Raw genomic sequence first — 13,678 nt, 5'->3', positions numbered from 1 at the left:
GCCACTCCTCCCCAAGCCTGTAGCGTTGCATGGGGTTGTTATGACCCAAGGGCAGGACCCAGCACTTGGCCTTATTAAACCTCATACAACTGACCTTGGCCCATTGATCCAGCCTGTTCAGGTCCCTCTGCAGAGCCCTCCTACCCTCCAGCAGATCAACACTCCCACCCAACTTGGTGTCATCTGCAAAATTCCTGAGGGAGCACTCGATCCCCTCATACAGGTCATTGACAAGGATATTAGAGAACTGGTCCCAATACTGAGCCCTGGGGACCACCACTTGTGACTGTCCGCCAGCTGGATTTAACGCCATTCACCACAACTCTCTGGGTTCGGCCATCCAGCCAGTTCTTTACCCAGGGAAGAGTGCACCTGTCTAAGCCACGAGCTGCCAGTTTCTCCAGGAGAATGCTGTAGGACATGGTGTCAAAGGCTTTACTAAACATCCACAGCCTTTCCCTCATCCACTAGGCGGGTCACCTAGTCATAGATGGAGATCAGGTTGGCCAAGCAGTCCCTGCCGTTCATGAACCTGTGCTGGCTGGGCCTGATTCCTTGGTTATCCTGCATGTGCCCTGTTAGTGCCCTCAAGATGAACCTCTCCATAACCTTCACTGGTACCAAGGTCAGGCTGACAGGCCTGTAGTTCCCTGGATCCTCATTCTGGCCCATCTTGTAGGTGGACGTCACATTGACAAGCCTCCAGTCACCTGGGACATCCCCTGTTAACCAGGACTGCTGATAAATGATGGAGACTGGCTTGGCAAGCTCCTCTGCCAGCTCCCTCAGTACTCTTGGGTGGATCCCATCAGACCCCATAGACTTGTTCGTGTCCAGGTGGTGTAGCAGGCTGTTAACTGCTTCCTCTTCGATTATGGGGAGTTTATTCTGCTCTCCATCCCTGTCTTTCAGCTCAGGGGGATGAATACCCTGGGGATACCTGGTCTGGCTATCAAAGACTGAGGCAAAGTAGGCATTAAGTACCCCAGCCTTTTCCTCATCCCTGGTGACAATGTGTCCCCCTGCCCGCATCCAATAAGGGTTGCAGATTCTCCTTGGCTCTCTTTTTGCTGTTAATATATTTGTAAAAACATTTTCTGTTGTCCCTTACGACCGTGGCCAGATTTGAGTTCTAGCTGGGCTTTTGCCTTTCTAATTTTCTCTCTGCATGACTTAATGAGATCCCTGCACTCTTCTTGAGTTCCCTGCCCCTTTTTCCAAAGGTGATAAACTCTCCTCTTTTCCCTGAGTCCAAGCAAAAGCTCCCTGTTCAGTCAGGCCATCTTCCCCGCCAACTCTTCTTCTGGCACATGGGGACCACCTGCTCCTGCGCCTTTAAGATTTCCTTCTTGAAGACTGTCCAGCCTTCCTGGACTCTTTGCCCTTCAGGATGGTCTCCCAAGGGATTCTCTCAACCTGAACAGGCCACAGTCTGCCCTCTGGAAGTCCATGGTAGTGTTTTGCTTACTTCACCAAGAATCAAGGATTCCATCATGTCATGGTCGCTAAGCCCTAGACGGACTCTGACCACCACATCTCCCACCAGTCCTTCTCTGTTCGTAAACAGCAGGTCAAGTAGGCACCTCCCCTGGTGGGCTCACTTACCAGTTGTGTTAGGAAGTTATCCTCCACACACTTCCACACACCTCCTAGACTGTTTCCTCTCTGCTGTGTTATACTCCCAGCAGATGTCTGGTAAGTTGAAGTCCCCTACAAGAACAAGGGCTAGTGATTGTGAGACTTCTGCCAGCTGCTTGTAGAATGCTTCATCTGTCTCTTCATCCTGGTTGGGTGGTCTGTAACAGACCTGTTTGCTTTTTCACTCATCCCTACCCATAAGCACTCGACTTGGTCATCACAGTTATTGAGTTCTATACAATCAAAACACTCCCTAACATACAGAGCCATGCCACTGCGTCTCCTTCCATGCCTATCCCTTCTGAAGAGCTTATAGCCATCCATTGCAGCACGCCAGTCATGGGAGTCATCCCATCATGTTTCTGTGATGGTGACTAAGTCATAGCTGTCCTGCTGCACAATGGCTTCCAGCTCCTCCTGTTTGCTGCCCATGCTTGCGTGCATTGGTGGAGATGCACTTCAGCTGGGCTATCGATTTCGCTTCCAACATCAGCATGCCATCCGTAGGCTCACCTCTAGTGAGCCTGGTTTTATCCCCTTTCCCCCTTCGAATCTAGTTTAAAGCCACCTTGATGAGGCCCACCAACTCAAGCAAGAATCCTTTTCACTCCTTCTCCTGCCAGCAGAACCAATGATTCTTTGATTTAAAGAGAAAAGCTGAGAAATGTTAATCTGAACTATGCTTTGTAGACTCCACAGCACTACGGTAAAATATGTGGTCTGGGTTGGTCATGCCAAAATTGAATGAAAAAGAAGCAAAAGGAGATAGGAAAGAGATGAGACATGAAAGGGAAATGACACAAAATGAATGGATGCAACTAAAAAGCGTTGAATAGCAAGAACAGAAGCTTCATGCTCCTAAGAATGCAGATGACATCAGGGATTCAGCCACCAGTGGTGGATATGGTGACATCTGAGCCCATTTCTCTGGCCCTCTTCAGCCAGGGCAGCTTTAAGACCAATGAAGTGCCACCATGTTATATTAACTGCAGGGACCCTGCAGATGGTTGGGGTAAAACTGACTTCTTCTGGTCCTCTACCCCCTATTCATCACATTTGTAGGGACCCCCACAAAAGCTATAATGAATAGACTATTTAATTCTTCCTTTAATCAGTCCCAAACCAGGCCTAATTTCTGGCCTAATGATTTCAGTTTTTTAACTTCAGGGTTCATTTTCTGTTACATTTCTGTTGAAAATTGTCACTTGGTCTTTGGCTATTTACCAACAGGCTATTCTGTTTGGACTGATCTGCTTTTTTTAGTTAGTGTGTTTGTTTTTTAAATTCAATTAACAGCAAAATTAGACCTCTTTAAAGCCTGCTTTTTATTATTAGATTGATTTTAAGTATTGAGAGAAGATGAGCCCGCCAGTGGTATTTCTCTGCTTCTACCAATTTTCAAACAGTTAAGATAGGTGAAAAGGAAAAGAATGCATATGGGAAGGCAAAAGAAATATTTCATGCCAGCATTTAATCTGAAATTCAGATTGACTCTTTTCTTAGTAAAACTGTATGTGCTCTATCTTTACTCAAGGTCTGAGATCCACACACACATCTCTCTAACTAAGGGTGGACTCCAGACCTAATATTAGAATTTATTTATATTTTGTCTAATTCTGGGAATGGCAGGGTGTGCCTTCTGTGTTAGTGAAAGCATCTAAAATATTTTTAGTTTAATTGCTATGCAAATATAATAGAACAGAAAGCTAAGGTGAAATCTTAAAGACAGGTCCAAAAAGGAAAAATTAATTTTTTTGGGAGACATAACTTACATATCTGGTCCTTCAATATCATCCACAACCCAGATGACAATTTGTGAGATTTTGTCTTTCTGGAGATTAGGTATTTCATAATCTGCAAAAAAACTGATTCAAGAAAAAAAAATTTAGAACTATAAAAAACATGAAAAAGAAACAATTTTTTTTCCCTTTGCATTAATCAACGCTCTGATCCTGCTGTAGCATATGGGCTTGCCTGATTTTACATATATATCTTTCAACAACAATCAAACTCAACACAAAGCAGAAAAAATCTGATTCACATTCTGAATGTCCTCAAAGGTCAAAGGCATTTAATCAGAACTTTTAATATTCTTCATCTTAGAGGGGTTCAGCTGAAAAAAGTTGTAACTTGGAGGTGAACCAGAATGAAGCGAACTTCAAAAACAAAATGAAAAAACAAAACAAAAAGTATGTGACAGAGGAAAAAAGAAAAAGGTCATTCTTGTAGTTACTGCTTTTAGACATAATACAATTTTGCTTTAAATAAAAAAATAACAACAGACACAAGACAAATATATTTTTAGGTACAAAATCATAGCAACAGTAACATGACGTATTTGTTTAGGATACGTAAGACCATAAAGGAGAAACTTTTAGACGTGTCCATGCCCGGCCTAGGGAATCTTCCACTTTATTGCTTTGTGTACATTGACTTTGATAGGTATTTAAATAACAATTAAAAAAAATAATAAAATGGCAATTAAATCATAGAATCGTAGAATGTTTGAGTTGGAAGGGACTTTAAAGATCATCTAGTTCCAACCCCCCTGCCATAGGCAGGGGGCCCCTCCACTAGATCAGGTTGCTCGAAGCCTCATCCAACCTGGCCTTGAACACTTCCAGGGATGGGGCATCCACAACTTCTCTGGGCAACCTGTGCCAGTGCCTCACCACCCCCACAGTAAAGAATTTCTTCCTTATAGCTAATGCAAAGATGCTGAATCCAAAGGATTATTCTAACATCAGTGAATTGATTTTTTTTGGTGAGACGCAGGCATTTCAAAGACACAGATTTCTAACCCTCCCAGTAAGATGTACTGTAATGATTTCCAACCTTTCAATTGCTCTTTTTTTTTTCCCCTCAGAAAGCTTTTAAGGGCTGTGTCTGCAATGAATACTTGGTCCAAGCCTGAGCCTAGGTGTGTACTCTGATTTGCCTATCATGGGTCTTCTTAAATGTCTACATCTGGGGTGCAGTGTTTCCTAACTACTTTAAATGCTCTGAGACCCACGCTAGACTGGAAGGGACTCTTAGTTGTCACCTCCTTAATGAGACCAGTGGTGGCAATGTGACCACCGCTCTGTCCACCTGGTGTCTGCAGGCAAACTACTGGTGCTCTGGCGTGGAAGCTCTGTTAGTGGCCAGCTGAGACCTGTTCATGAAGTTAGCAAGTTACTTTACACTTCTGGAGCAGTGGAACATGAGGAGGCAGATACCAACAGTTGCCCGCTCTGGTCAACTCTGTTACAGCAGTGGCGAACCAGAGACCAGTAGCAGCAGCATCAGGTTTGCCTGTCTGTCCAAGGTGTCCAAGCCTGTCCTAAACACATTGTGAAAATATAACCAAAAATAAATATTCCAACTATTTTTAACTCATTTGCCCATTCATGCACGTGTTATTGCCAGCAAAAATGCTGCTTCCTCCAAAATATAAAGGAATCTTTAACTAGAGGAGTCAGAAACTGTGGAGGAACAATGTACGATTGGCTTCAGTAAACCAATTTTTGAACCAACTAATATTATTAAAGAAGTCTGCTAACTCCATTCATACTGTGTGAATGAGCAAAGTTATTTTGCAGTGAAGTGAGAAATAAATCTTAACTGAAACGGTAAGAGGTGACTTAATGATGATTTAAGTGTACAAACAGTAATGCAGGATAAACTTTGGAAGTGGATTTGAAATGCCTGAAAACAGACCAAAGAGATGTTTAGGAAGACAGGTAGATCTTTCAGATTACCTTCTGCTATTAATTATTCAACTTTAAGTCTCTTTCAAATAAGATGTCTTAAATGAATTCAGTCATAAATGGGCCACAAGACACACAGCAAAAAACCAGAGTAACTGGCTTTGTTTTTTTCATGTCAGGCTGTGTTACGGTGGTGGAGATTTCACTGGTCATGATACCACCAGACAGACAACCCAGGGAACTGTTGAAAAGAATTAATTTATGTGCAAGAGGTTTCTGAAATAAGGAATCTGTTTCTGAAATATTGACTCTATATGGGATTCTGGGCATTGACCTGTTGCCAGGTGTTATCATCTGCAGAAGACTTGATCCCAGCTGACCAACCCAAGGAGACCATATAAGTTTTCTTGATTAGCTGGAAGTTGTGTTACAGAGATGGACCTTTTGGGGGATGGAGGTAAGTGGGTAGTAGATGTTTTGGAAGAGATGGTTCTTGTTTCTCTCCTATCTGGAGATAAAGTCAACTTTTCAATGATTATTTTTAGTCCTCAGCACACAGGAGCAGGATCTGTTCTATGGGGTGGTTTTTTAAGATTTTTTTTGATCTGCCTCAGACAGAACAGTTGCTGGGGTAAGGAAAGATGTATTTTTCATCAAAGACAGGCAGTCACTACAGCCACATATTCAGTAAAAGTTCTTAAGGGTGTACTTTTGCAATAAATCATAATTATAAACTTAGATGAACTTCTGCATAGTGGCACACTTGTAAATGATGGAAAATACATCTGTCCTTAATATAACACGGAATAAGGAGAAGAGTGAGCTAATCCTTGCTATTACCCTTCTCAATGAGCTTTTTTTTCTTTCTTAAACCATAATGGATCTCAAACTACTTCCTCTCTTGGTCATGGAGAAATAGCAGGACCAAGCACTTTCGCTATAAAATTTACGAAGTTTGCTTCTAGGCCTGACAGATGCTACGCTCCCTGTAACGATGTCCTCTCCTTGGAGATGTCCCTGAATAGAAATTTTGTAACACTCCTCTTTTTGAAGACATACACATTTTGCCACAGTATGTTGGCTGACTTGAAGGCTGCTTTCAAAGAGTATTCATCCTGCTTGCCACAGCAGTCTGTAAAATGCAGGAGTCAAAACGATTGTTTTCATCCATTTCATGTTAATTCCTACAGCTGGGGACAATTAACAGTTGTCCCCACAACTCAGAAGACTTTTGATGCAACAGGCTCTTTCAGCTACGCTTCCCATGCTTTGTGTGGCAGAAGACCCAAACAACTGGTTGACCCTATTTTTGCAGGCATCAGACCTTGTATGCATACATAAGACAGTTTTCTTACCCTGGGTCTGGATAAGCTCCTCCGACTGCAGAACCATTCAGTAAGACATGTATCACCCCAGAGCTGTGCCGTGCGTACTGCAATACATAACAATTTTTTTTTCAGAACTCATTTTACAGATTTGTCATATGACTTGGTAAGCAACAATGATAAAGGAAAGAATTTTACCAAGAAGAGTATCAGAATTGTGAAAGTAATATCAAACTAGCACCCTAGCAGGTCACTGCAGTAGAGGGGCCAAGAATTCATTGCATCTTCTCAAACTATTTTCTCAAACCTGTAGTTTCTTCAGCATAGGAAGAAAGCATTCTGGCACTCTGTGTTGGGTTTGATCTGTGAATAAAGGCTGTCAAATGTCACTTAGGACCTGTATTCAGTAGACAACTAGTGTGTTTATTCTGCTTAGTATATGCTTGATATATATTAACAAAGCCAACACAGAATTTTAACACGTTCTCTAGCTAAGGTAAAAGTTAGGTTCCTCTTGCTAAAACACTGGACCCAGTCTAAAAAAGTGTAGTTTTATCAGAGGAAATAACCTAGCACAGTTAGAAACTTGAATCTGTTTCGATCCGGCGATGTTTTCCTGAACCACCCAGGACACACTAATGTACAAAGTCAGCACTAATGCACTATTTACAGTGATTGAGGCCATCCTCCAGAAAGATTCCACTGCATTGTTTTCACATTCCTCCGTGGTAGGGCATGATTCATAGTCCAGTCCTGTAGGAAGGCACATGATTAGAGAGATGATAGTGACTATAAAAAGTGACCTTAGAAAGCCATTAAATATATTCGCGCCTTACTCACTGAACATACAAGATGGTCTGACATAAAACTGAAAGCTGATGGTTCTATTTTTTCTATCATTTTCCATCTTGCAGTTTACAGAAACAATGTCATTTTGTGGATTCAGTGATTTGGCTGAAACTGCTCTAACTCTATACCTGGCATGCAGAGAGCTCCACGTCCAGAGGACTGAGAAAGAGGTTTAGCTCCTGTGCAACACTTAGACTTCACTGTGTGCTCCCCTGACTGCAATGTTAAATATTCACAAAACAGGAGAGAATGAGACAGTGAAGCTATCCCGGATTTTTCATGGGGCAAGAGCAAAATTAGCTCCTCCAGAACATGGCATGTGGTCTCCATTATGGTTTTACAGACAGTTGTTTAATATAGCACTCATCTTACCAGCGCTGCTTGCCTGCCCACACCAGTTTAGAAAATCTCCAAAGAAGCCAAACAGAGTATCACCCAGAGCCATGTAGCGACGGCCTCTGCCAGCAAAGCTATTGACTAGCAGCTGATTATTTTCCCAGAAGAGAGACTATATAAAAAAAAAAAAGGAATAAAAAAGAAAAGAGAAGAAATGAACCATCACTTGGGTGTGGACACATGAGATTATGGGGCGTTGAAAACAGTTTAAAACATGTTTTGGTATTTCTTTCAAAATCAAGCTCATACCCAGAAATGTTAGCTATGTCTTTAGAGGAACAAAGTCTTTTTTTTTTTTACAGTGGTGTAAATTCTGATCACTAGAGGCTTGAGGGGCATTCATACCATGATGGGAATGGATACAAACCGATATTATAGCTAGGCCTAACTTTGCCTTCCTCAGCAAACAGATTTAGGAAAAGGGAGAGAAAAGAGAAGGCAGATATTTATAAGCCCGATACATCTCACTGGAAGTCTCTCACACTACTATGTTGGCTTATGGTGTGAAAAATCATATATCTAGCTGTTATTTCTGTGCTTGCAACACAGAAATAACTCTTTCATGAGTTAAGCTATGTTGACAGGAGTATTTGTTGGTTTAGCCTGTATCATTCAGAGATAAGGAATAACTGTGCTAGAGTAAATAATAATAACTTGTGCTAGGTAAAACTGCTTAAAAGCACAACCTTTTAGAGAAGGCCAAAGCACACATCCTGATGGGATATGATGGCACAAAAAGCTGTGCTTTTTGCACTTTCATAGTTCTCTGAGATTGCTGGCACATCAAAGCCTTACTGTTTTCTAGCATATGACAGCGTCCTACCTCATTCCTGCTTATGTTTATTTAACATTTCAATGTTTAACATGCCATTGCCCTGAGACTTGGCTGTGAGGAGTGCAAGCAAAAGATGATAGCAGGCACAGTCTTTGCAGGCATAGCACTTGAGGAAAAGTATAAGTGGAAGCTCAGGGACTACGACGAGGCCCCTGGCACAGCAGGAAAAATGGGGGAATCTTTGCGGTATGAAAATAGAGAAGTCACTGAGAAGTTACTGCATAAAATAAATGCAGTCAAACACATCGAAAAATGCCATCAAGCCTGAGTCTAGTTTGTAAACTACAGACAGGCCAAAAATAATGAATCATCAGTCAGCCACAGAATGGCTCTCGGTCAATTTTGAACTGTACCATGGAAAATCTGCTGGATGTCACAGGACTGTTAACACAACATAAATAATCGTTACCTTGTTAGATGGAATTGTGTGCAATGACAGGTTGATAAATAATTCATAGTCCTTAGGTAGAATGCTGCAAGGATCCTTGTTAATAAATGCGTTTTTAAATGCTTCCCATATCTCTGAGCAATTCTTCTCACTGTAATCATTGAAACAAACAAATAGCAGAATTATTTTTTCAAAGCACAGCAAGAAAGTAATTTGTTCCCAACTTCTTCAAATTCCCAAATTAAAACCCCTACAAGGTGAATATAGAAAACTGAGGTCAGGGTGGTAGAGAACTTGCCAGCCAGGATGAGCGTATAGATCTTGTCTTTTCCTGACTCCTAACAGCAGCAGATGAGGAAGAAGTAGCAATGAAAATATTAGGATTTACAGTGTGGAATTCGAAATACACAGTAATTCAACAAAAATCTTAGACAGTACAGCATGCTCAGTGAGCACTGTAGAAATACTAAAGAAAACAACTTACTTAGAAATTTTCCAGATTTAAAAAGCCGTTTCAATGAAAGCATAGCTAAATGTGCAAAACTACTGGCATGTAAAATTACTCTTAAAATGTCAGATTCAAGTGCAGGAAGAGTTACTAGAAAGTTTCAATGGTAGAATAATGGTTTTGACATAGAGATGCCTTCTGTGTATACAGGCCCCTGGATGATGCAGCTTTACCTTGCTGGAGCGAGTACAGTCACCGTGTGGGACAAGCAGTGTCACTGCAGTAGCTACAAGAACACTGTCAGGATTCAACATTTAAACTCCGAGCGAAGAGAGGCCTGAAATAATGTGCTAGGCTATGCATTTCGACAGCTCCCCTCTGCCAGCTCTGTCTCGGGGACAATAATCTCCCGCGGAAGGACAGGACAGGCCATCCAGGGACGGAAGTGTCTTACCCCTCTGGATTTCCAAGATCTCATCTGTCACAGCTCTGAGCCTGCCTGGAGCAATTAAACAGGGAATTGCTACTTTCAGCACTTTCCCACAGTACCTTCCCCACATATGCTGTGACAATGTCTATGCCGGGAACACTCTGCAGAACAGAATAACGTATGTTATGTGCGTACAGCATTCCTAACAGCAAACAGCTGTAACTGCAAAGCTGTAGTTTGAACAACAGTTGTCTTGATAAGTAAACCAAAATTTGCCATTAGAGTGTTTTCCTCGTTTAACGACATCCATCGACAGCGGGATTTCTGATTTCTGGCGCTTTTCCTCATGAGATTCTTTAAGGAGCTGCTTTGCGACGCTGAATGTTGCAGATACTTTAAAGTTAAAGGACCCCTTGTGATGAGTTGTGCAGCTCCCGTGCAGGAAACAGACCACAGATTCCCTTACAGTAATCTCTGTTCATGCTTCCAACAACAATACAAAAAACCCCAATATGTCATAAACAAATATGGGATCTTGACCTGAAAACCTTCAGTGATGCAATATGACCCTTGATCAGTAGTTCTAATGTTTAAATAGGCTTACTCAATAAAAGGATTTGCACCCTATTTCTGATTTCAAGCTGTTAAACTTTAGCTTCTGACAATTGTATATACTTACATCTCATTCTGCTAAAGAGCTGTCTACTGTAAGCACTCACTTACCCATGCTAGTACTTCTAAATTATGATCAACTGAACTCTTAACATCTTCCTTGACAGTTGAACCCAGTGGTAATTTTCTGGTTAATTCACTTACTGCATTTTTTTCCTCATGCCTTCTCACCCAGGTTTGAACAGCTTGTAAATCAAAAGGATTATTCTGCTCTGTTACTCAAAATTTTTTAGCTGGCAAAAATACTTTTTGAAATGAAAGGGTGGGGAAGGACTGTAGTTCAGGACAATTACTTCCAATAGACACTAATAAGTCATATTAGATTTATTTCATACTAGTCAGCTATAAAAAAGTTTTCAAAACTTCCATTAAACATTACCAATAAAGAAATATGGGGGAAATGCGCTACAGGAACATTCATGTTACATAGCATACTCCTACTAGAAAATTCCAGATAAGATTTGCATTCAGATCCCTCACTTCTACATGACCACAATATTTTGTAAAATGCCTCTTTTAACTGCCATTTTGCATGTTCTGTTTCAATGTAAAGGGAAGATTTTCTTATGTTTCTATAAACACCTTCATGTTTTAACTATGTTGCAGTGTAAAGACATGCTTTGCTAGCTTCTTTTATGTTAGCAAAGTATTTTAAAAAAATTATTCTATTTGCACATAAATTCAGAAGCAAAACCAATCCAGGTGGCTATGCCTCTCTAAAAGCTAGCCTGGGGGCAATTAAGAAACAGACAATGAATAGAAAGAGTTATAAATAATTAGAATATCTGCTTTGCACCTGTGCAATACGAAATAGCCATTTTGTTTAGATTACACTATTTGCTTACAGACCTAAGATAAAAAGAAAAAATACACATAATATGAAATTAATTGTGCAGCTCTTCTTTTTACAATGCCATCTTGGGCCTTAATTCAGGAAAACAGTCCTAATGTCCAGTCTGGCTTCATGCTATTATGACCAAGAATACTTTGATGAATGTATTCAGACATCTCAATTTTAGAATTAGGTTCTGAAAATGTCACAGGAATTAATTAGACCACAAAACTGTCATAAAAATGAGACAGACAGAAATACTTTCAAGAATATGGTATTTACGTTTCAGAAAGCCCAAATTAGGTAATGATAAAGTTAATATTTCCACAGTAACAATCCTTTATGTTGCTCATTTGAGTGTATTCTGTATTATTAGTCATGTCTTGCTTCAGATATAAATGAAGTGACATCTGTTAACTTCAACAGGAACTGCAAGACCAGACTTCATACACCTACACAACTGTTAACTGACTTAAGTTTTGTAGCTTATATTATATTGTAGGTGTGTAGAAATCTATAGTTAAAGTTTACTGGCACCTTCCACTGTGACATGTTTATGAATTCGCCAAACTTGAATTGTTCAGCTGAAATTTTAGTACGACAACGATTTTTTCCTTCATGGGGAACTTGAACCAAAACTCTTCTGCTAAGTTAAGAATGTTAATAGGAAAAAACACATTGTTTTGCCTTTGTTAAAAGCCATGAACCTGTTTTTTCAGTCCTGTATCTTCCTGTTCTGCAGCAGGAACTGAAAATGGGAGGTTGGGGGAAGGAGGTGATATTTGCTGCTATTATGCAACTTAATCTAACCCTGTTTAAAACCATGATTCAGTGCTGCAGGAACCCAGCTGGGCCCCCTCTGCAAATACCTCTTCAAACCATCAGGAAAAAATTTTAGTGTCAGAATAAAGGACTGAACTCCAGGAGACTGTCCTTCTTAGATTTTTCCTTTTTACCAAAGCCCAAACAATGTAAGGAATGTAAGCCCAAACAAACCACAGAAAAAGCGGTCATTTTAGTAAAGTGTGTGACTTACCTCCAGTTCTGTGTAATTAACACACAGAATGATGAATTGTGTAATTATGTGTAATTAACATACAGACAATGAAAGCTCATGGCTAATCATACTTCAGCAGTTTTTTCAAGTTTCAGTACTTGATTTTTCAGGTGGATGCGCTAAACAGTCTCTTTCAGTACCACAGAATAGCTATAAAGTGTGGTGCTTTCCTGTAATACATGACCTGACATACAAGGCATGCAAAGTAAAGCTGGTCTTCCCAGGAACACTCTCAGACTTGGCAAGTCAGAAATATCATCCCCACCATTTCTGTGCAGTGTTCTCCTTACAGAACACTGTGGCACTAGTCGGGGAAGAAATGTGAAATAGAAAGTTGAAGGATTAAAAACCTTGCCTTAATTACACTACTTTTATTAACATGACATCTGTCAAAGTTCATTTTTTTTGTTTCCAGGCAGCTACAAGCATGTTGACTTCCATAGGATCACTTTCATGACTAGATGCAAAATATCAGGCTTCTGATTAATAACCATTTTGTACAGAAGATAGAAAACTAATCCATAAATGAGCAAAAACTTACCCAACAGCAGGATTCACAATTCTAATATAGTCATAGCATCTTCCAATGACAATACTTTCCAGGTTTTGCGTTGTACCTTCACCTTTCCATTTCCTTCCCTCCACTTCTGAGAAGCTGGTCATGAACAGAACAGAGACAAGTAAGAGAGAAAAACAAAGGCTCTTCATCATGAATTCTTGACAATGCAAGTTCTTAAAAAAAAAAAAAAAAGCTATAGAAAAAAGTTAAATGATACAATTTAAATGGAAACCTGGAGGCTTAACGTTTAATACTTCCAATACTGGCTATAGCTCTGTACACAAAAGATGAAGTTAGATGGAAATCTAAACCTTGCTGAGGACTGTAATCTGTTTCCTGTAACGATTGCAGCACAGGGATACATCACTTCCTCATGTCTAACTGCTCCCCACTTCAGAAAAACGAGACTTTTAAGGTTATGATATTGCCATCTGGTGATAACTGGGAAGAATTACAATAAAAGGCGAAAAAATCCTCTTAGCACTCAGTATTTACAACGCCTTATGTTTGCTTAATACTCCTTGCCATGCGACGCCTTCCTAAAACATGACAAGGGCTTG

General features: G+C 40.4%; 1 protein-coding gene across 1 annotated transcript in view; it reads right to left on the bottom strand.

The window, feature by feature from the left end:
- Positions 1-13,436, bottom strand: part of BST1 (bone marrow stromal cell antigen 1) — a 19,968-nt gene extending 6,532 nt beyond the window's left edge. Inside the window, exons 1-6 of the mRNA XM_010284878.1 lie at positions 13,101-13,436; positions 9,142-9,271; positions 7,874-8,009; positions 7,323-7,405; positions 6,683-6,759; positions 3,411-3,503 (exon numbers count right to left, since the gene is read on the bottom strand). Coding sequence (XP_010283180.1) covers positions 3,411-3,503; positions 6,683-6,759; positions 7,323-7,405; positions 7,874-8,009; positions 9,142-9,271; positions 13,101-13,270 — 689 coding nt within the window. The 5' untranslated portion in view covers positions 13,271-13,436. The remainder of the gene's footprint in view (positions 1-3,410; positions 3,504-6,682; positions 6,760-7,322; positions 7,406-7,873; positions 8,010-9,141; positions 9,272-13,100) is intronic.
- Between the last annotated feature and the right edge of the window lie 242 nt (positions 13,437-13,678).

This window comes from Phaethon lepturus, unplaced genomic scaffold (genome assembly GCF_000687285.1).
Source record: "Phaethon lepturus isolate BGI_N335 unplaced genomic scaffold, ASM68728v1 scaffold5974, whole genome shotgun sequence".
NCBI classification, from domain to species: domain Eukaryota; kingdom Metazoa; phylum Chordata; class Aves; order Phaethontiformes; family Phaethontidae; genus Phaethon; species Phaethon lepturus.
Note: the sequence above shows the minus strand (reverse complement) of the source record. Positions and strands in the feature narration are given on the sequence as shown.